The following is a 25,831-nucleotide window of genomic DNA, read 5'->3' as shown; positions in this document are numbered from 1 at the left end:
AATTTTGCAGAATATTATGACGAGAGTGTATGTCGCTCACTACCAGGGCACACTGGTGACAGACACCGCTGTGGAACTCAGCATGGGGTTCAATATCAGCTAAACTCCAGTTTAGTATCCCAAATGCTATCTAGCCAGCCCCTAAGGTTGGATAGCCGCACCTGGATTGACAAGATGTGCCAGCGCGGGAGAGCCGAGCCAAGGATGACAGGGGCTTTATTGTTATCCGGATGGTGTACAGATCGCACGGGATTTAAATGATATTGGATGAACGATTGGGTTAGGTGTAGGGCAGCAGCATGAACCTAACTGTATCCCATACATCAAAGTGAGCAAAGGTGGTAAGGTGGTAAAAGGATAAACTCTCGGCCTACACCACTTCAACGACTCTTACGATGGATGCCAAAACTAGACAGCAAACTGACTGGAGTAAATGTTGCCTTTGTCAGGTTGACAAAAGAGATGAAACTCTAATTTCACCTCTTAGCTCATTTCAGAGGAAACAGGACTATGCTGGATATGCGAAAATTGCAAAAAATGTGCCTTTGTTTTATGCCCTTAATGATATGCCAATACCCTTTAATCCAGCACGGTTATATGAAGGAGAAGGCATAGAAGCCACACTGATACGAAATAAAGCAAAATATCACCAAAGCTGCCGACTATTGTTCAATAACACAAAGCTGTCAAGAGGACAGAAAAGGAAAATAACCCCCAGTACATCAGGCACAGAAGAGAACCGTGAGAAGAGACAAAGGACCTCAGACCCTCCAGAGGTACAGTGCTTCTTATGTGAAGAAGAGGATGAAATATCAAATTTAAGACAGGCAATGACCATGCAGCTGAATGAAAGGCTTAATCAGTGTGCCCGGACCCTAAACAATGGAAAGCTCCTAGTAAAGTTAAGTGCTGGTGATGTTGTTGCCCAAGAGCTGAAGTATCACCCTTGATGCTAGGCACAGTTATACAACTCAGAGCGAGCACATCTTAATGTCATGAAGCAAGAGGAGAATGACAGCGGTCAAGGGAAAGATGTTTACCCCCTAGAGTTTTCAGAGCTTGTGATCTACATCATGGATAGCATGGTTACCGGTACAGAAACAACAGCAGTGATATTTCGACTTGCTGATCTAGCCTCACTTTACAAGCGTCGGCTGCAACAACTAGGTGTGGAATCCCCAGAGGTCAATTCTACCAGATTAAAAGAGCAGTTACTCTTTAGGATCCCTGAGCTTGAAGCACATAAGAAAGGGCGAGATGTCCTTCTTGCATTCAGAAAAGATGTAAGCACCATTCTATCTGATGCTAGCAAGTACAGTGAAGCCATTCATTTGGCTAAAGCTGCTGATATCATCCGGAAAGAGATGCTGGCTCACAAGACAAAATTCAGCCAGGCATTTCAAAAAGGGTTTGGAGAGGAAGCCGTTCCCCAGGCACTTCTGCAGTTTGTTTGCAGTATTGAGCATGGGGTGGACATAAGGTCCCATCTGAATCATGGCATTGTGCAGTCAGATGTGGCCATTGCTCAACTACTGCAGTTCAACTGTTACTCAAAGTACAGGGAAGGTTCGAAATCTCAAAGACATGCCAAAGACCGTGAAACACTATTTGCTGTTTATGTTGGAATGAAAGTTTTTGCAAAGACAAGAAAGAGACAACTGATCGACAAGCTGCATGAGAATGGAATAAGCATATCTTATGACAGAGTTTTCGAAATATCAGGATAGTTGGGTGAGACTGTTGTAAAGCAATATGTGGAAGATGATGTCGTGTATCCACCAAATTTGAGGAAAGGGCTGTTCACAACATCTGCTGTAGATAACATAGATCACAACCCAACAGCAACAAAATCAAGCACATCTTTCCATGGTACAAGTATTTCAATGTTCCAGCACCCAAGTTCAGATAATGTAGGAGAAGCATGCATCTTGGGCAATGTTGCAGAAGGTCAGACGAAGAAGGTCCCGAATCTTCTAGAGTCATATACAAATATTCCACAAGCCTTCTTCCGTAAGAAGAATCCAGAACCAAGCATCCGTGATGACTTTTCACTTCCAGATCCCAGTCTTTTTCAAGAGGAGGTCAAGCTTGAAAATGAATGGTTGGAAAAGGTCCATAATACCACTGATGTAGATGGTTCACCAAATGTAACATGGTTTGCCCATCATGCAAGCAACCAAAGAGCAGAATTTGTGACTAGTATAAATGCTTTGCTGCCCCTTCTGCGAGATCAAGCACACAGTATTGCCACCATAAAGCATGCTATTGACAAAATCAAGGAAACTGTGTCGTTCCTCAACCCAGGACAAACACCCGTTATAACAGCAGACCAGCCACTCTATGCACTGGCGAAACAGATACAGTGACATTGGCCAGACATATATGGGGAGGACAAGTTTGTAATAATGTTTGGTGGACTACATATTGAAATGACAGCCTTTAAATCAATAGGGTCAATGTTAGAGGGCAGCGGATGGACTGGTGCACTTGTTGAGGCAGAAATAGCATCTTCAGGCTCTGCAGATTTATTTCTATCAGCTACAAATGTTACAAAGACTCGCCAAGCTCATCAGGTTACAGAAAGCAGCTTATTCAAGCTCTTGAAGAAAGGTTACAGTGCATATCTTGTTGAACAGGAAGACAGTGATGAGAAAACTGTCACCTTTGAAGAGTGGTGTGGCTTCCGCAGTAAAGAGAGTACTCTGTTTCAGTTTTGGTTCTTGATTCTGAACATGGAGCTGACCATTCTGACACTGATACGTGCTTTCAGAGAGGGAAATTTCGCATTGTATCGTGAATCTCTGGTAGAACTGATACCCTATTTCTTCACAAACAACAGTGTTAATTACGCACGATGGCTTCCAGTTCATCTTCGAGATATGATGAGCTTAGAGAGGCAACACCCAGAGGTTGCACAACAATTCCAAAATGGAAACTTTGTAGTTTACAAATCTGACAGGCATTTCTCATCAGTCGCCATTGACCAAGCCCACGAACAAAATAATGCTAGCATCAAAGGAGATGGTGGAGCTATTGGGCTGACAGAAGATCCAGCAGCTCTTCGAAGATGGATGGTGGCTGGGCCAGAAATAAGGAAGTTGGTGGCCGACTATGAAACAGCATCAGGGAGTAAGGATGTGAAGAGTGACACTCGTCACCATGAACAGTCACCTGCAGCTCAGAAGACATTCCTTGAGAAGGTTCAAAGGCTCACCATGGTCCTAGAGGAAATAAGCAATCCATTCACTGAGGTGACAGGAGATCTGCTGACCCTTGACACAAAGGACATAGCAGAATCATCTGCGGCTGAACGTGTTCCTACACATCTTCAGAAAAGGAAAGACCAGTTCAAAACGTTTATGGATAAACTTAACGATGGTCAATATTTCTACCAGTCCATCAAGAAGAACAGCATAGATTTCTTCAAAACGGGGACGGGCCAAAGCAAACAATCTGAGAAGAAACTGCTAAAGGAGGATTGCCACCTGTTTTCCCGCCTTTTCATCTCTTGCCAAACTAGAATTTGTGATCTACAGGAATTTTTCAAGCATGAGAACCAGTCGTTTCCCCACTCTCTCAGCAAGAATGGTAACCTACGTCCAAGTACCAAGTCAGATCTTGTGGAAATTTTCCAAGGGCAAGTCCAGCTTCCAGAGTCCAAGCCAGAATCTGATGTACTGATTGTTGATGGGGCTTCACTGGTGAATGCTGTTGCACCAAAAACACCAAAGACATTTGAGGAATATGCCCAAAACGATATTCTTCCCTTGGTGCAGAACTACAGCCACACTCACAAGAGAACAGATATCATTTTTGATGTATACCATAAGACCAGCCTTAAGTCAGAAGCTAGATCTAAACGTGGAAAGGCCATCAGGAGGAGAGTTACTACAAAGAGCAAACCGCCTACAAACTGGAAGAGCTTCCTTCGAGACAGCACTAACAAATCAGAACTCTTCCACTTCCTTGCCGATGCCATAGCTGAAAAGACAACAAGCAATGCAGTCCTTGTGACTAGGGAGGAAATCGTCCTTACCAGTGCCAATTACAGCAACTTCAGCTTAGAAGAATTGGCACTCTGTACGCATGAGGAGGCCGACACACGGATATTCTTACATGCTTGGCATGCAGCTAAGGAGGGCTACAAGTCTGTACTGGTTGATGCAAATGACACAGACATTGTAGTAATTGCCATATCGATGATGCCTTCTTTCACAGCAATTGGTCTTCAGGAAATGTGGGTGAGATTCGGCAAGGGGGAACATACCAGGTGGATTCCTATACATGACCTTGTGTCCAATCTAGGACCAGAGAAATCCAAAGGAATGTTGTTCTTCCATGCCTTCACAGGGTGTGATGTTGTATCTTCTTTCAATGGCAAGGGGAAAAAGACAGCCTTGCAGACATGGAATGTATTTAATGAAGTCTCAGCCACATTTGCAAAACTCAGTCTCAGCCCATCTGAAATTGAGGAGTCTGATCTACAAGTATTGGAGAAATATGTAATTCTCATGTATGATAGGTCCAGTGCAACCTCATCAGTAGATGACGCGAGACTTGACCTCTTTGCACGGAAGCAAAGGTCATATGACTTAATCCCACCAACTCAAAATGCACTCAAGGAACATGCCAAAAGAGCTGCCTATCAAGCAGGTCATGTTTGGGGATAAAGTGTCATACGTGATCCAGAACTTCAGTGTCCTTCAAAGTGGGGATGGTCAAAAGAAGATGACTCTTGGAAAGTTGTGTGGACTTCACTGGAACCGATTTCAAAATGCTGCAGTGAACTGACAAAATGTGGATGCAAGACTGACTGTGGTGGAAGGTGCAAATGTAAAAAGACTGGGTTGCATTGTACTAAACTTTGCAGTTGCCTTTGTCAAGCTTCTACAGGAACACTAGAACACTGAACGAGCTTAAAGTGAGTAATATTATGACAACAAAACCAACTTAAGCTCGATAAACGCACTGTATTATACAATAATATGCTGAAATTTTGCAAAATTTGGACTCCTATGGCGGCCATCTTGGAAAATGGCCGCCATATTGGAATTTCAGGTGGCCAGCACTTTTTTCTTAAAATCTACTATCCAGCGAATATTTATGCAAAATTTCATGCTTGTATCATCAAATGAACAATTGTTTGGGTAATCTGCTCCACTAAATAAAGAGTTCTGTTTGAAATTCCATGCAGTTTCCTACATTCAATAGAAAGCTTCCTGCGTTCAACAAGAGACACTTGAAAAAGTTTGGAGTTTACATCAGTCAAAACTTTGTGAAAATAACAGTCAAGATAAGAACAATAATTCGAATAATACGAATTAGCAATCCCCATCTCAAAAATTCAGAATTAGAATGAATTAGAATGAATCAGAACTAAAGTTAATAGAAAATTATCTATAGTATTTAATAATATATATATATATATGCCTTCATGAAAAATTTGCTATCCTATACTTTATAGAACCCCAACATCCATTAAACTTTAGGAGAGAAATAGCGAACAACTGTGTACACAGGATAAACTTTACTCTAATATAGCGATACAAAATAATGTTAAAATTAACAATAACAATAGAAAATAAATGAATAAAAACATACATATACATAGATTATCATATATATGTATAAACTAACATAATAAAGAAAAAAACACACATTTAACGACATCTAGATATAAAATAGGTCAAATCACTAGATATCTACACTTCCCGCTAAAAAAGCACACACAAAGGAAAAGGTGAACCCAAGGTCAACTGGGCCTTTGTCCTATAAGTGCCTGCCCATTGGCTGATTAGGAAAGAAGTGGTGGAAATTATGAATCTGATTGGCTAACCAAAAACTCAATAGAATGTGTGTATATAAAAACCCGAAACAACCACAACTCTTTGCATAAGCCTGATGAATCCTAGCATGGATGAAACACGGAATATTCTGTGTAACTTAATTGCCATATATATTTTTTTATAACTTACTATATATATATATATATATATATATATATATATATATATGTGTGTGTGTGTGTGTGTGTGTGTGTGTGTTAGACTTCCTGTCGATTTCGACATATGAGCTTCCGCTACAACAACTAAGTTTCTCGAAAATCGACACAGATAATTTGTTTATAGTGATGAAGGGTTTGTATAGAACCAACCTCACTTTTTGGTGTTACTGCTAACCTTTGTCGGTGTAGATGACTGCCACATGACAGAGCATACAGTAGACCGCAGGTTTTTACATCAGAGTTTCCTTCTAAATGCATGTTTTAATGAAGATTGGGGGCTGTATCTCTCCCAGTGAATTAATGCGCTCCCAAATACCAACCTGAAAATTTCTACGGATCGGCGTGGTGCATACAGCACCTAGCCTTCCCAATGCTCAATGTGGCTTAACTTTGGCAATCTGGCGAGAACCGGTATGTCAACGTGATTGTTCATGGTTACTTTTTAATTATTAATATATATATCGATAATTAAAAACTAATTATTCTTTATACCTACAGACACTAGTGTTTCATGCTTATGCAATCATCAGTGTAGGGATGGCAATTCCTGCCGATCATCAGATTCGAACTCAGCCAGGAAGCCACCTTTTGCTCCATTTGCTAAGCCTTTACCTCAGAGTCACCAAACACTTGCCACCGGAATGCAGGAAATTAAGAACCATTAAATACCAAATTCGGGCGAATAAATTAGACAATTTAAAGTGTTTGAACGAGCGGAACATTGCATAAACGTTAGTTTACTGCATTTTAGTTATAATTCCACAGACAGTGCCCATCCTTAAGTAATCTTAAAGAGGCTTGAGATATATATATATATATATATATATATATATATATATATATATATATTGCCACATTGATGAGTTGTGATACAGCAAAACGGTACTGTACGCAGATGATTATAAATGCCCCCTGCCTTGGGTTGAGCGTATTGGAAAGTGATAAAGAATCAGCCACTAGCTTGAAAGCGATTCTCTTTAACAAATGGAGCTCAGGCAAAGTCTGAACATTGTTAATTCACATACCCATCTTAGCAGCGACTAGGTAGAGTAACAGTTAGGAGCGCCCACTGTAACCTAGGTGGTTGAGTTTCAAACCTGGCTTGAGGGAGTTGCTAAGTCTAGCTGCACTGCTAAGCTGTGATACAGCGAAACAGCACTGTTTGTGGATTATATATATATATATATATATATATATATATATATATATATATATATATATACACACACATTTCAAAATAATAGAACCTATTTGGGTATGCACTTTATTGCTGGAGTATATTGAATAACTCCACAAATGCAATCATATTTCAATCACAAATTAAATTATAATCTTTGAAATCTATGATTAACACAAAATGCATTTGTGTAGTCATTCAATATGCTCCAGTATTATTATTATTATTATTATTATTATTATCATTATTATTATTATTATCATTATTATTATTAATCTTCATGTACTGACCACTATTGAAATAAATACTGAAGTGCATACTTAAAATGTTTTAATACATTATTTCATTCAAATATATGTATATATCATTAGTATCATTATTAATAAACACTTTGAATATTTATCAATATAAGAATGTTCAAGTATTCTTAAAAAAATTATATACATATATTAAAATAAGAATATTCAGAAAATATAAAGATGTATACCTGTGTCTTGGATGTATATATATATATATATATATATATATATATATATATATATATATATATATATATATATATATATGCAAATAACTGTAATTTATTTTTATATTGATAAGTATTTGAGGAGATTCACACCAAACTCTGTAATTTGGAAAAACTCTTTGTTTACACTTAAAAACAAAAATATTTCAATAGTTTTGAAAAAAATTTGACGATAAAATATCGTCTATTTTCCTTAGGCCGTTCAAAAGACTATGTAGACATGAGAGTTAGTTACAAATATTATAATTTATATAAGAAAGATTAAAGTCGTCTATAATTTTAAACCCTCCTTAGTCATAGACACAGATTTATTTATAAACTTCTTGGCATATAGATATATATCTAAACACAGCAATTTTATATATATATATATATATATATATATATATATATATAAACACAGCAATTTTATATATATATATATAAATCTAAACACAGCAATTTTATATATATATATATATATATATATATATATATAAATCTAAACACAGCAATTTTATATATATATATATATATATATATATATTCTTTTCCTTTTTTCTATAGCGTCGAATGGTTCAGAGTCGCCTGAGGAAGTCTCATTGATTGAAACAGATGGCTGTTTGGAGCGACCATGTGTAACTGTTTACCCTCGAAAAAAAAATCTCTCTCTCTCTATATATATATATATATCTATACATATAATTATTTCCATAAGCAGACCAACATCATAGCGCACGCATTGAGCGTCACAGATTCGAGTTTCGCACGTCTCCTGGTCCACCAATAGGACGCATCCAAACTTAGTTTGAATGTATAGACCTGCTGGAGGGCGAACAAGTCTATAGCTTTCAGTCTGTGGCATGTGTCTGCTTTTATATAGTATCTCAATTAAAAGTCGTGTATATATATATATATATATATATATATATATATAAGTATTAATCAACTTTTAAGAAGCACGGTGGGCAATGGAATTTAAAATGTGAGGTTAGAAAGAACGATCACGTGCGAATTTGTATTTTTTAAATAAACAGATATTTATTTATTTAAAGTTTCAAATTTTCGGCTTATAAAAAAGCCTTCATCAAGATTTTTTTAAAAAACAATACAATATTTTTTTTCTTTTTTTACGTACCATGATGTCATTTAGCAGAGTGGTTGTGTATTGTAAGTCCAGTGGTAAGCGCTGTTTGTGCACGAATGCGTAGTATAAGTATTAATCCACTTTTAAGAAGCATGGAATTTAAAATGTGATATTAGAAAGAATGATCACGTGCTAATTTTTAGCAGGCTGTCCCGTAGATTTTGACATATGAATAGCTAACAGTTAATGATCAGTTCGGATGTTTCTGTCGGAAATGACATTCAAGTCCAGCAAGTGATCTGCAAACAAGACCAAAAGTCGGCTATGAGTGATAATTGTCAGAGATGGTTGGTGTTTGTATGGCACATATCTTGATCCTTAATTATTCTTTCAATTTGTTGATACAATTAGATTCAAATTTCTTGATTTGCTTTTGACATGTGCATTTCCAATTGTTCCTAGTCCTGTATATGACCTTAAACTATATCCGATGGTGAGGCCCCAGCTTGCGGGCTTTGGTGAGTGTGGAGCCACCCTTTAATTGCCATTGCTCCCAGGTCCACTCTGACCTGGAGTGGTAGTACCTGTTAGGGTCCCAACAATAGGTTAAAAAGAAACTGACTTGAACAAAAACAAATATATTCTATTAAGAAACATTTCTTCCAAATCACTGGGTTCGGCATTAAATAACCTAAAAAGGGTTGATATGCCGTAAAACAAAAACAACCAACCAACCAATTGTTCCTTATTAGTGCCAAGTCCTCAAAGTGTTAATTGAGATATTGAGGGGTAAAAGAGTTTACTTAAGTTTGTTAGATCCAGTCGTTTGTTTACCACTTTTAATATAAATTATTTACATTTGGAACAAATTAGCCACATCGTTAGTCACCATTAAATTAAAGAATTTTAGATATACATTCATCATGCATTCTGACAACATGGCCAGAACATCTAAGTTGTGATTCGATAAGGAACATTTCGATACCCCATGTATGTATGTCTGCCTAAACTTTCGACAGAGGCGGCGGATTTTCGCATGATCGGTATCGTTTTGAATCTTCGATCCTTCAGGCAACAAATATTGAAAAATTGGCTAAAAACATTAATTCCTGTACCCTTAACTGGGCACTTTTCTACAAGAAGGGGTCTATTTTTTTCGTCGATATTTTCGAAAGTCATTCCCTCTTTTCGGTTGAGTAGCCTGAATTCAAATATTTGTCACTTCCGGTTTGGCGATGGATGCAACAGCGAAGACGTCACGTTTTTTTCACATTCTTTTCCTCCTTTGCGGTGTGGGTTCGAGCTTGCCTGCCTGCCTGCTACCAAATTTTTTTTTTTGCTTAACACACACAGTTTTATTTTTTCGACCTCGGATGTATTTACTTAAATCATTACAAATTGTTTCTATAGACGGGATAACAAATTATCCTGTCTTTGTCGTCAGATTTAAGCCAAAAATAAATTATAAATTAATTTATTTTTGTCTAAAATCGTTTGACTACATGGACTGGATAATTTGTTATCTCGTTTATAGAAACAATTTGTAATGATTTAAGTAAATACACCCGAGATTTATATATATATATATATATATATATATATATATATATATATATATAATGGAACCCCAGGATACGGCATTAATCTGTTCCGAGGTTGAGATTGTAAGGTGAAATCGCCATATAGCAGACCCTAAGCAAAATTATGTACAGTACAAAAATTAATAACAAAATGCAGTATAGTATATAAAACACATGTATATAATCAAATAGCATGAATAACACGGCGGGACAAATACCGTAACCATGAAGCTGGAAAACATCTTATTCCATAATGTAATCTGAAAAACCGTATCCCAGAGCCGCTGTATCCCGGGGTTCTACTATAATATATATATATATATAAATGTGTGTGTGTGTGTGTGTGTGTGTGTGTGTATTTATATATACATATATATGTATGTACTACATGTTTTGTGTATGGATATATATATATATATATATATATATACATAATATGTGTTATATATATATATATATATATATATATATATATATATATATATGATGATTGCAACGTCTTGTCAGACGAGTGCCACTCCCTCAGACATTTAAAATCCATGAGCCCAAATGCCTGAGGGAGTATCTATACAAATATGATGTTACAGAGTCTTAGCTTTGTACGACAGCTAAGTCTCTCTCTCTCGGTTCAAAATGTTGAGATCCAGCAACAAGCAAGAGCAAGATAGCCAGCAACAAATTAAACTGCAGACCAGCTTAATGCGGGTAATGGTTTTCCGCTTTATGGTTTTTTAAATCAGAGATTTGCTTCTCCTAGAAAGGTTGCCTTCACCACGGCTATGGGAGCCTTCTCCACCCAATACACATATACACACACACAAATATACACGGTGCTAGTTGGCCGTTGACCCAGAAAAAGAGTTCATTCGCCCTTTGGAAGGTCTTCTTTTTAATCCTTCAGGGAGACTAGCCACCCTCCTAACCAAACAAGTCTGGTGGGAGAACCAGTTTAGTCGCCAGTGACCCGACCAGGTCATGTCGTGTGCTACTGGTACCATGTAACCCAGTACTACCTATATATATATATATATATATATATATATATATATATATATATATATATATATATATATACTAGCCAAAGTACCCGTCGTTGACTGGGTTCAAAAACAGCCTACAGAAAATGGACTCTGATTTATGAAAGTATGATAGGTTATGAAAAGGAAGGGTTGTAAATTTGGGTTGAATTTGGGGGTATCAAAACCAAAGCAAAATATGATGAAAGTAAAAATAAAATAGATAAACCCCATAATTTATTATACCATACATGTTCACACTGAAACACTTATCACAATATTCTGTGGATCTATATTAAAAAACCTTGTTAAACTTTGTGACATATTTCCATTCTATGGAGGTCAGGTGCAAACAAACACCCCATAATTTTATTATACCATATTTCTTCAAACAGAAACATAATTATCAAAGTATACCTACGCAGAAAAACATGAAAAGTCTTTATTAAAGTTTGTGCCTATGTCAATTCTATGGAGGCCAGACTCGAACGCAGACCCCACAATTTTATTATACCATCCCTATTTAAGTTGAAACATACTTATCAGAGTATTATTATGTACATCTATATCAAAAACACTTGTAAACGTTTTTTTTTTAATTTTCAAATTTTTTATTTCCATACTTTGTGAACCGGGCGTGAACGCAGACCCCACAATTTTAAGGAACCACTGTTCTGCCAGATCAAACATACCCATTCCTGTGTCTCGATACACCTATCATTATATGTAATCAATCAATTTTTTTTAAATAGTCAACCATATAGGAGCCTATTTGTGACCAGACATACACACACACACAACTTTATATTATAGTGTATATATATATATATATATATATATATATAGAGAGAGAGAGAGAGAGAGGATTTAGTGAACGTTTAACTTGAGGAGATTTAGATGGGCAGGTGTTTTTCTGTCGGATATTACATGTGGGTAGTGTTGGAATCGAATTTTATTAGGATTTATGAGGGAGTAATTAGCAAGTGAGAAAGCAGGTGTGATTTGTAATATCTATAATTTATTTAGGTTTCCTGTTTTTTATTTAAGAGTTTATCCCGATCCTTAAATTTTGTGTTAAAGAGTTTTTCATTTAAGCAAAGGAAGCAAGGTGGCAAGTTTTTTGGCAAGTTTTTTTTTTTAAGAATTGCCAGTTAACAATTAGTGTTTAGTTTTTACTTACATTGTAATATGCAGCTTATGATGTTTTATCGCTATAATTTGGGTTTAGGAAGGAACTTTTATGATCTGTGCATCTCTGTTTAAAAGTATTGCTAGTTTGACCAGTGAAGAATTTGCAAGTGGTTTATATCTAATAAACTGTTAGCAGCCTTTGTTCCATTATTATTTATATATATCTTGCATATATATATATATATATATATATATATATATATATATATATATATATATACTCACACAATAAGCTTCCAAGACCTTTTTGTACAGGCGTTTAAAATTGTGATAGACTCTTGAAAATTCAGTATGTTTAAGCTATGCATCTTATAAGATAACTGATAAATTTTTGTGATTTCAGATTTAAATGAAAAGCTACAGCAGGAATTAAAGCCTGATTGTCACAGCTGGTGAATTTCAAAAATACAATCTGGACATGAGGACACTTTAGAAGAACAATATGCAATAAATTATGTTTTTATTACATTTTCACCCCAAACAAGGTACAGTGCCACTTTGATGAAGGCAGCTACTATCGGGGACATAAGTTGCAGAGATACTATGTAGGAAGTTGAGCAGCAAGATGTCTGTTTACATTACACTTGAACTTTTGCATGTCAGTACAGTTGGGGAAGCAGAACCCCGGAAGGGAATTCCAAAGTCTAGCAGTTCTGGAGAAGAAACTATTAGAGTAGAAGGCTTTCTTACATCTAGGGATCTCTACTGTGTAGAGGTGGGACTTTGCTGCATCCACTATTAAAATACTTATAAAAAAAAAGGCAGAGGTCTGCAGCATTTCGTCGATGGGGTAGAGACTGAAGCTTAGATGACAGTTCAGAACCTATCAGGTTGGCGACTCCCTTTTGAACCCTGTCCGGGAAAGAGAAACTAGTAGCAAATGCACCAGCCCAGATGTGACAGCAATCCTCCATACATGAGCGAATGATGGCCTAGTAGAGGTACAGGATGCATTAATTTTTCTTGTTTCTTTAATTGCTCCGTCTAATATATTGAGCTTGTTATTATCTTGAAATGTTTAGATATTATTTATCTTTGTAATTTTTTTTAATCAAAAAAGCATAGATTCGTTCCTCCAACCTTGAAGTAGCCTTAGGTTGCAGTCTATAAAGGTTATAAAGGTATGTTAAAAAATGAATAAGGAAAAAGATATCGGAGAAAGATGACGTTTACTTATAAAAAGTAATCCGAGATCTAGGAAGAATGGACAGTGAATATATATATATATATATATATGTGTGTGTGTGGGGGGGACATGGACAGCAGATAGTTGTAGAGAAGTAGCATGCATATGTTTACCTGTATTTGATTACCCTGGGTTGTGGGAGGGTGCATATTAACTGCATTCAGAGTCGGAGAGTTTATGTGATGACTGTTCATGGTAGAATCTGGACTGTAAGGAGAGGCCTGAAATATACGAAGAAAGAAAAGATAAAATGCTTTACAAAGTAGAGTCATTCGTACCTTTTATCAATATATTATTATTATCATGTAATGCTTTGATATACAAACCATCTCATCAAATGAATGTTATTGTTATGGAGAAATTAGTACATATCCTGAGAGTATATTGAAATGTATACCCCTTTTTTTTAAGTATATATTCCTTATAAAATAGTAAAAATTGTTTCCAATAATAGTAAGCTCAATGAAGATTTATTACCTCCTCTAGAGCATATACAATGAAAAATTACCAAAGAAAATCAGTTGACACTCATGATTTTACTTTTATTTATTTTCAAATAATGGCAAATTTTTATATTTACGTTTTCATAAGCGTCTTACATGGGCTGTATTGCGCATGTAGCCGAATCACAAAAATCATTAAACACACACGCATATATATATATATATATATATATATATATATATATATATACACACACACACACACATACACACACAATGGACGTTCCAAAAGTAATGCCTCCAATTTTTTATTTCGTCCAAATGAATCAGAGGGGATTGCAAATTGACTTGTTATGGAGACAGAACTTATGCATCCATGACCTGAAAATTTCATCCCTATGTTGCAGTGCGTGACTAAGAAAACAACCTGTCATAGACATGCGCTAGAAGCAAAGATGTGTCATTGAATTCATGTCACAAGTGTACTGAGAATGATGTTGACTATGTATAAAAAATAAATTCTGCAGCACAAAAGGTCGCTCGTTTTAATGGTATCCACTCTCGTTTTCGTAGCTCTTCGACTTTTTGTGTAAAAAAAGTAGGAGGCTTTACTTTTGATACGACCCTTGTAAATATATAGATATGAATAATATAAAGTCGATATTGGAAGCAGAGTATTATTATAAGAAGGGTTGAAATAATGTAACAAAGATTCTTGATGACTGTTACCTCCTCAAAGGAGGATGTAATGCCTTGGAAAATGGTAGTTTTATCACAAAAGATATACTATATTATCCGTCTCCCCCCCCCCAAAAAAAAATAGAAGGCGATAATGCCTGGGAGAATGGTATCATGAGGGATGAGTATATACTATACTAACTCACCAGAAAAAGGCGATAATATCTTAGAGGATGATCTCATGATAAAAAAAAAACTACACTACATACTTCCTCCAAAGGAGGAGATAATGCCTGGGAAGGAGGTCTCATGACAACAGACCTGAATTCTCAATTGGACATTAAAAGATAGTACATTAGTTCAAAATAGTATAATAAAAGAATTGAGCATTAAAAAATAGTAAAATTAATAGAAGTAAATCTCCATTAGTAGCATATATATATATATATATGAAGTGAAATTGTGTGTGAGTGTGTGTGTGTGTGCATTTCCCTACCAAACTACTCTGCCAATTTGTAGTCTACAGACTTGAGAAAAGGGGTATTGAGATTCGGGAAAAAATTTTTAATCAGTTTTCAGACAGAAATTTGGCTGCCAAAGGGTCAAAGTTCAACGATTTGACCTTTGGAAACTCTACCAAACTTCTCCCCCAATTTTGGGTCTAAACACTGGAAATTTTAGATGTACGTTCCTTGGACATGGATCAAACTTTTTAATTTGATTTGAGTCTCAAAAAATAAATGTTAAGAGGTCAAAATTGGGGTCAAAGTTTTAAAAATTTTGATCTCTGCGGTCTCTACCAAATTACGCAGCCACATTTTGGTCTAAACATTTGAAATTTTACATAAAGTGTATTCAGACATAGGGCAAACTTTTTAATCGACTTGGGTTGAAAATTTGACCTGCCAAGGGGTCAAAGTTCAAAAGAATTGACCATTGCGGTCTCTGGCAAATTATTCAGCCAATTTTGAGTCTAAACATTTGAAATTTTACATACAGAATATTCAGACATGTAACAAGCTTTTTAATCAGTTTTGGGCGAAAATTTGGCTGCCAAGAGGTCAAAGTTGAAAGAGTTCACCTTTGGAAACTCTACCAAACTCTTCAAATGGTCACCCATCATGTAATTATCATGCTTAACATTGCTTAAGTTCGGTTATATGATGAGAAACTGTATGGCAACGTGATTATTTTATATATCCATTAATAATAGGCAAATAAATATTTATTACGCGCCCCATTAAGACAAAAAGAAATATTACAATGTTTTTTTTTTACCTTGTCCTATCAGTCATATCTCCTTCACTTTTCTCCATATTTAAATTTCGATATTACTCCAATATTGATCAATATTTAAGTTATAATTGCTACAGGAAAAGCACGCCCTACGGCCAGAATCATACCGCATGTTTCTCTCAGTTGAAATAATAAGTGGATTTTTGTTCCATCAGATAAGTAATTATCGCATTTAGTTTTAGTTATTTCATGTTTTTAAAAAAATGTTCATCTTCACACAGAATCATACTTATGCATGTTTATGAAAAAAACAAAAAAAAACAAAAAAAAACAAAAAAAAAAAAAACAAGAAAAGCAAAACAGCAAGAATTGCCAAGAATCCACTTTTAAAGAATTCACATTCAATGATGGTTTAAGGTTTTTTAAAATAAATAAGATTTTTAATTTAAAAATATCAGAACTAAAAATAGCTATGATTATATATATATATATATATATATATATATATATATATATATATATATATATATATATATATATATATATTTATATTAGTGTTGTGATGATTAATCGGAATCGGGAATCAAAATAATTAGAAGTTTTTGTGGTAGCGGAAAAAATTTGTGCCTATTTTCTGATGCCAAAACAATTCTTTTAATTATTTGATTTTCTATAAAGAAAAATATTCTCCCGCTGACAGCAATACTAAAATAATGAATTTTTTTTTTTTGATTCAATTTTCACCCCAAACAAGGCACAGTGCCACTTTGAAGTAGGGGGCTACTATCAGGGACATAATTTGCGGGGACATTATGAAGGGAAATGAGTAGAAAGATGTTTGTTCACATTACACTTGAACTTCTCCATATCGGTACAGTTGGGAAAGCAGAATCCCGGAAGGCAGTTCCAAAGACTTGCAGTTCTGGGAAAAAAACTATTGGAGCAAAAGGCTTTCTTGCACCTAGGGATCTCTACTGTAAAGGGGTGGGACTTAGTTGCTTGTCGGGTTTGTCGGGGAGGTACAAATGTTTGCAGTTCGTCAAAGCATTCGCCATTAAAGTACTTGTAGAACAGGCAGAGGGATGCAGCATTTCGTCGATGGGACAGAAGCTGAAGCCTGGATGACAGTTCAGTACCAATCAGATTGGCGACTCTCTTTTGAACCCTGTCCAGGAGTGAGAGACAAGCAGCAGATGCACCAGCCCAAATGTGACAACAGTACTCCATACATGGGCGAATGGTGGCCTTATAGAGGTACAGGATACTTTCAGGCGTAAGTAATTTTCTAGCACGGTAGAGAGAGCCCACCTTCTTTGCAGAAGCCTTGGCAATGCTCTCAATGTATCTGTTCCAGTTCATATTCCCTGTAAACGTTAGGCCGAGGAGTTTAAAAGAAGTACTTTCAGACAATGTGTTCTTCGCCATTGCTATTGCAATATATATTAATTTTAAATTATTAGTAAAACGAAAATCGATGGATCATCCCTCACAAATGTATCGTTACGTTTGAGAAAAGATCTGCACATTTAACATGTGTTTTTACGGTAATCATGAAAAATAACCATTTTATAGTTAAATATTTAGAGATTTAGAAAGAATCAGAATCGATAATTGTATCGGAATCGGAAAAATATTGGAATCGTCCCATCCCTAATATATATATATATATATATATATATATATATATATATATATATATATATAGTGTAATAGACAGGGTCTAAATGAGCAAAGTCTCAATAAAATATATTTAAAGGTGTTGTGCTCTGAGCATTGCGTTTATGATAAGCTCAGTAGGTGTAATTACCTAGAGCTATATAAATAGAAATTAGATTTTAAAAAATGGTTACAAATACCAACGATCTTTTTTAGATTTAAAAAATTATCCTTATCAAAGAAGGTTTGCGCACCGAGAGGCCTCCTTACGGCTTTTAAAAACAATATGGAAACACGCCCTTAAATAAGTTCACAAACTATATTCAGTTCAATAAGCTGGTTAAAATTTGGTGTCTTTCCCCCCTCCCCTTCCATTTATGCTGATCAGGAGACGATATCCAGAAATATTTTACTTTTTTCTCTATGATTTTGTTTGCAAATATCGAATGAATAAAAGGATATTGTTTCCGAAACGATCGTACATATAAATATCATTTTGTTATTTTTCCTTCAATGAAAAATTGATTGATAATTTCACACCCTTTCTATATATATATTTCATGAAATAAAATTGAGGTCTTTTGTCTATTAGTTCTATTTTTGGTCTTTTCCAACTTCTGAATAACGGTCTTCACAGTTTCCCAAAGGCATCTGAATTCATAAATAAGTTATTTCTATCCAGCAACTCAGTCGAGAGGAAGCAGTTATTAGTTATAATTGGGTTAGAGTTTTTAAATTTATTATAGTAAATGATTCATTTTATTTTTTTTGTTAGGGTCTATAGGCTGCACATTTTAACTTGTGACTACTAATTCAACTTTTTTCACCAAACATGGGTTTACAGAATAAACATTTATTAATTAAAAGTCATTTTTATCTTTTTTATAAAAATGTTTTGTCATAAAATTTTGTTTTTCTCAATTTCTCTTTTCCAAAATTTTTATGTTTTGGTTCGCACTTGCCATCTGGTGACCCTTTCTATTCTCTTAATGTTTCATTTATTCCCATTTTATTATGCACGCACATACGTATATATCGTTCATTATCTTGTGTGCACATTTCTACACACTAGCAAGAATCAGGAAAAGAAACAAATTGCTATTCACACTTTAACAAGAACAAGGTAAACCAACACATATACATACAGTGCCACGCTGCCAAATACTCACATATGTATATCAACTTGCATCTAGGGATCTCTACTGTGAAGAGGTGTGATTTAGCTGCTTGTCGGATTTGTTGGGGGTATTTACGTCGAGGGGTATGAGTGCTTGCAGTTCGTCGGAAAACGTACATCTGTTTATATCATTCATCATCTTGTGCACACATTCCTACACACTAGCAAGAATCAGGAAAACAGAAACGAATTGCTACTCACAGCTATTCACACATTAACAAGAACAAGGTAAACCAACACACATACATACACAGTACAACGCTGCAAAATACTCATATATGTATATTTCCTGTTTACACATATTAATCACACTATGAGCACTTTAATTTGTGACTACTAAGTGAATTTTCTTCACCAAACATGGGTTTACACAATGAACATGTGTTAATTAAAATAATTTTTATCTCCTGTTTTAAAATGTTTTGTTATAAAATTTCGTTATTTTAAGTTTTTCTTTTACAGAACTCAGTTGATGATTTAGGTATCACTTACTACCCGGTGTCTCTTAAGTTCTTTTAATGTTTCATTTATTCCCATTTTCATCATGCATGCCCATATATATATATATATATATATATATATATATATATATATATATATATCCCCTTCATTTTCCTCCTCCAATAAAACCTAACATTTGTGGCTCAAATACCATTACATTTTTGGTGTGGTTCTTACCAATACACTCAGATGTTATTGTCGTCCAACATGGCCTCTACTAAAGTCAGGGTCCATACCACAAATTGGTAACGCCATCGTTCAGTAGGCATATCTAAAAATAAGACTGGTACTGGATACGACTTACTATGTTCATATATTTTCACAAACATAAAAGTACACTCATTATGGAGGTGATATACAGATTTAAGTTTTAATGGTGGTTTAAAATCAATAAATATTTATCATTAGTGCAAATAATAGAAAACAAAAAAATAAAAAAAAACAAAAGAATCCTTTTGGGGGGAAAAATAAACCAATTTTTCCGATTCTGATTTGTCAGATTCTGATTGATCGTCCCAACACTAAATCATTTAGGGCATCCAAGGAGGGTGTAGTAGGTAAGTGATGGACGACATCTGCGTGTACCAAGTTCAAATCCAGTTTATTCCACAGAAATACTTTCATTAAAAGCCACACTTGACTTTGTGCCTAACCCTCTTGTGAAGGATGTAAATAGAATACATTAAGAGCACGAGTAAATATTTCAAGAAATTAAAAAATTTGAAGGATAAAAACTCTTATTAAAATAGCTACAGCAGCGTGGTGATATAATACCAGATAACAGCTTTTTGATTACATGCCATTAAAGACTCAAGTATAAGTCCTAGTACTGAAGAATAGTATGAGAAAGGAAAATAGTTTTAAGATGCTTGATTGCACCTCCTTTACACTTTGGAAGCGACCCCTTCATTTCCCCAACATCATTACAGGTCAATGATTTGGTATTAAATAACGAGAAGGGGCTCAGTATAAAACAATGGAAAAAATCTTGTACAACAACAAAAAAATAATAAAAAATAGAACAACAAAAAATAAATAAAAACTAAGACACAATAAAAAACAATAAAAAAAATAGGACAACAAAAATAGAACAATAAAAAACTAGGACAAAAAAGAAAATAGAAACTAGGACAATAAAAAGAAAATAAAAAACTAGGACAATAAAAAGAAAATAAAAAACTAGGACAACAAAAAGAAAATAAAAAAACTAGGACAACAAAAAGAAAAAAAAACTAGGACAACAAAAAGAAAATAAAAAAACTAGGACAATAAAAAGAAAATAAAAAAAACTAGGACAACAAAAAGAAAATAAAAAACTAGGACAATAAAAAGAAAATAAAAAACTAGGACAATAAAAAGAAAATAAAAAACTAGGACAATAAAAAGAAAATAAAAAACTAGGACAATAAAAAGAAAATAAAAACTAGGACAATAAAAAGAAAATAAAAAAACTAGGACAATAAAAAGAAAATAAAAAACTAGGACAACAAAAAGAAAATTAAAAAAACTAGGACAATAAAAAGAAAATAAAAAACTAGGACAATAAAAAGAAAATAAAAAAACTAGGACAATAAAAAGAAAATAAAAAACTAGGACAATAAAAAGAAAATAAAAAACTAGGACAATAAAAAGAAAATAAAAAAACTAGGACAATAAAAAGAAAATAAAAAACTAGGACAATAAAAAGAAAATAAAAAACTAGGACAATAAAAAGAAAATAAAAAACTAGGACAATAAAAAGAAAATAAAAAACTAGGACAACAAAAAGAAAATAAAAAAACTAGGACAATAAAAAGAAAATAAAAAACTAGGACAATAAAAAGAAAATAAAAAACTAGGACAATAAAAAGAAAATAAAAAACTAGGACAATAAAAAGAAAATAAAAAACTAGGACAACAAAAAGAAAATAAAAAAACTAGGACAATAAAAAGAAAATAAAAAAACTAGGACAACAAAAAGAAAATAAAAAAACTAGGACAATAAAAAGAAAATAAAAAACTAGGGCAACAAAAAGAAAATAAAAAACTAGGACAACAAAAAGAAAATAAAAAAACTAGGACAACAAAAAGAAAATAAAAAACTAGGACAATAAAAAGAAAATAAAAAACTAGGGCAACAAAAAGAAAATAAAAAACTAGGACAACAAAAAGAAAATAAAAAACTAGGACAACAAAAAGAAAATAAAAAACTAGGACAATAAAAAGAAAATAAAAAAACTAGGACAACAAAAATACCTGTAAAAATAAATCAGTAAATATTTAGATTGGCTTCAAGTAAATAAATAAAAATGAACAATGAAAAACAAAAAATAATGAACCATAAAAAGAGGACATGAACTCAATTTCACTTGCTTTATCCTACATCAAATTCTTCTAGACCAAAAGAAAAACAATAAAAGTTATAAAACTAAAAAAAGTTTCAATAAAAGGGAAGTAATCCCATTTAAACTCTCCAGTTAAGCTGATGGATTTTAATATATTAAACTTCAAACACAGGCAATAAAAGATGTCTATCGCATGTCTGAGATCAAACTAATTTAACAACTCAGCAGTAAATTGGATGGACAAACATCCTTTTTTTCTCTCTCTTTCCAAATTTACTCGATTATATTTTTATTAGATTTTTTTCACACATGAAAGTTTAAAGCGTAGATTGAGGATAAAAAATGTTAGAAACTTAGAAAAGAAAAACAGAGAAGCGTGCGAATAAACAGAATAGAGCAGAAAGAGACTGATGTAGCGTGTGATTAGATAAATTACTTTAGTCTTGATTTTTCTTTCATGAGCTCACTGCAATCGCTTTAGATTCATTTGAGCCTGAAAATTCAATGTTCTATTGAGCAGCCATCATTTAACAAAGCCCAGACTTTAACAAATACTAAGTGACTAGATGAGACGTCAGGTCAACCTTGCACATTAGTGTATACATTTAGTGCTCATAATTATTTTAATAGCAGAAAGAGGTTTGGAGTGACGCTTGATAACACCTCTAATTCCAGGTTATTTACGGGCGCCATTCCCATGGGTTCTAGGTTTAATCCCCTTGGGCGAGGTGCTAGTCTAGCCGCACTGATGAGTTGTGATACAACGAAACAGTACTGTATGTGGATGACTATATATATATATATATATATATATATATATATATATATATATATATATATATATTCTAGGTTGAAAAATATTCAAAAGATTAGAATCATTGAATTCCAACAAGGGTTGATAGTGCTCAATCAAAGAGAGCACATTATAATTTTTTTAATTTTTTTATGTAAATATAGTTATATCTTGCTACGATGTGCAGACCGTTTCGATCATTATTGATCTCACCAGGCAAGAAAATCAAAAAATCAAAAAGGTTTAAGAGCATTTTTTAATTTAAGGGGATATATATATATATATATATATATATATATATATATATATATATATATGCCTTGTCTGATCTGAGGTATGGTTAACCATGCCTCAGGTCAGACATGGCATATAAGACCTGAATTTTTGGTGAATTTGTAGGAGTCTGTTCCGGCATCCAAAAATCTAAATATACGTCAAAGGCGATAACGTACGCACGAACATGATGTAATGGAATAACCTAACATCCCTTCATAGATGAAATGAACTATGGATATATTGACCCTCTCACGTGACTGAGGCAGAAGGAAAAAAGACAGAAAGAGAATAAGAAAATATGTCGAATAACTCTCATGTCACATGTATTCCCTTGTAAATAAACCCCTTTGTCTTTCGCCCATAAATCCCGTGTTTCTTGCTGTATTCTTACTTAAAGTAAAAATATAACAAATGGCGACGAGGATTCGAATTCACAAAAAGGAAACTTTAAGCGAAAAAGATTTGGATACGAATGGGGGTGGGGACTGCACGGAAAAATTCAACTACTGAAAAAAAAAAAAGCTAAGACACATGCAAAAAGTAAGTTAGTTTTTTAATTTAGTCTGTTACTGTCCTACTGAAAAAAAAGAGAAAAAAATGACTTATCAGAAGCATATTTGCAGGTCAAAGTCCACGAAGATTGTTCTAAATACCTGACAATGAATACTCAAAGGATTATTTTCCCTAAAACGATTGCTGTTTGGATTGAAAGTAACACCAAATTTATTCCAACAAATTATGGATGCCATGCGAGCAGGCTTGGATTTTGCAATAGCTTATTTAGACGACATTTTGATAAGAAGCAAAAATGTTGAAGAACATAAAAACCATATTTGTAAGGTATTCGAGAAAATAGAAGACTACAGATTAAAATGGCTCTCAAAAAATGTAATTTTGGTATGGACAAGATTGAATATTTGGGACAAATAATTGAGTGGAAAGGTAGAAGACCTAACCCAAATAGGACAGAAACAATTAAAGACATACCTAGACCAGAGAAAGTTACAGGGATTCTTGGGTCTAGCAAATTACTATAATTCTTATATCCCAAATATCCATGAACTAAGAGCACCATTAAATGAATTATTGAAGAAGAATAAAAAAAATTAAAAGATGTTTGTTATCGGATCCAGTGTTAGCACATTACGATCCGAAAAAGGATTTAATTGTAGTGGCAGATGCGAGCGAATACGGTTGAGGAGTGGTGCTTCTACACAGAATGTAAGATGGATCTACTAAACCAATTTTTCACGCCTCGAGGGTTTTATTATCTGCTGAAAGAAAGTACAGTCAGATCGAAAAAGAGGGTTTGGCAGTTGTGTATGCTGTGAGAAAGTTTCATAGATTCATTCATAAAAGATCTTTCGTCTTGGAAACGGACCATAAACCATTACTATCGATTTTTGGTTCGAAAAAAGGAATTCCTACTCATACGGCAAATAGATTACAGAGATGGAGTATTATTTTGCTCAGTTACGATTTCAAAATGAAACACCTAGCATCTAGTAAAATTGTATATGCAGATGATTTATCGAGATTGATCACCAGTAAAACTGAATTTGAAGAAATAGCAGCACTAAAAGAAGTAAATGAACTAACAGATATATTAATAAATACTGTTAGGGAAGTTCCTGTTACACTTGAGGAAATAAAGAAAGCAGCGAAAACAGATAAATATGTTAACAAGATAAAAAAACAAGTGGGACTAGACGAAAAGAAGAGACAAAGATTAAAAATGTTTCCATTTTCTGTGTGTGATGAAACTCTGATGTATGCAGACAGAGTGGTAATACCGCAAGTATTACAAAAGAAAATCCTAAAAGAATTCTACATGAGACATCCTGGAATCTCCAGAATGAAGTCCCTAATGAGAGGATTCACATACTGGCCTGGAAAATCGAGAAAATGGTGAAATTATGTAAGGCTGTTTATGTTTTATGGCATATCAACCCTTTTCAGGTTATTTAATGCCGAATCCAAAGATTTTGAAGAAAATTTTTTTTAATAGAATATATTTGTCGTTTACAAGTCGGTTTCTATTTAACCCATAGTTGGGACTCTAACAGGTACTACCACTCCAGGTCAGAGTGGGCCTCGGAGCAATGGCAATTAAAGGGTTGCTCCACACTCCCCAAAGCCCGCAAGCAGGAAGCTCACCACTGGATATAGTTTAAGGTCATATCCAGGACCAAAATTATGTAAAGGTTGCCAAGTAGCCGCGAGATCTCCCCCCCCCTTACGGACGCAACCTTGGCCTAAAACAGATTTACCCTGGACATGCATCCATATCGATTATGCAGGACCTCTGAAGGGATATTATTACCTAGTAATCATAGTATATCAAAATGGCCAGAAATTTTTAAATACAAACACTCTACAGCGGCAAACACAATAAAAGCGCGTGACAAGGTATTTAGTAAGTTCGGAGTTCCGAAAACAATTGTTAGTGATAATGGCACTATGTTCACAGCTCAAGAATTCAAGCACTACTGTGAGGCACTGATCATTGAACACATTACAACACCAACTTTTAACCCTCGATAAAACGGACAAGCAGAAAGATTTGTCGATACTTTTAAACGAGCTTTAAAAAAGAATAATAACATCGACACGGAAGAAAAAAGCATTAAAAAATTCTTAGCAATATATAGGATAACACCAAATCCAAATGCTAAATTATCCCAAGCTGAAATTATATTTGCCAGGAAGGTACGTTCGGTGTTCGACCAGTTAATCTCAAGAGAAAAAGTAAAAAAAAAAAAGTATCAAGGTACAAGACTTACAATGACGGGGATAAAGTTTTCTTCAAAAATTATCAGTCAGGGAATATTTTTGGGGAAGAAGGCATAATCTCAAGAAGAATTGGGAGAATGGTCTACATTATAAAAGGACAGATTTTTTCCACAAAAAACATTAACCAACTGAAACCCCGAAACATAGAAACAGTCAAAAACCAAGAGTTACCAATGGAAGTGCTATATGACACTTTCCATATACAACC

At 34.3% G+C, this 25,831-nt stretch overlaps 1 protein-coding gene across 1 annotated transcript in view; it reads right to left on the bottom strand.

The window, feature by feature from the left end:
• Window positions 1-25,831, bottom strand: part of LOC145303335 (forkhead box protein J3-like) — a 761,811-nt gene that overhangs the window by 502,438 nt on the left and 233,542 nt on the right. Inside the window, exon 4 of the mRNA XM_080144700.1 lies at window positions 13,860-13,967. Within this exon, the coding sequence (XP_080000826.1) occupies window positions 13,860-13,967 (108 nt within the window). The remainder of the gene's footprint in view (window positions 1-13,859; window positions 13,968-25,831) is intronic.

Source organism: Euprymna scolopes, chromosome 2, assembly GCF_053919585.1.
Source record: "Euprymna scolopes isolate OS-2025 chromosome 2, ASM5391958v1, whole genome shotgun sequence".
In the NCBI taxonomy this organism is placed as follows: Eukaryota; Metazoa; Mollusca; class Cephalopoda; order Sepiida; family Sepiolidae; genus Euprymna; species Euprymna scolopes.
The sequence above is the reverse complement of the archived record's forward strand: the minus strand, read 5'-3'. Positions and strand labels throughout refer to the sequence as shown.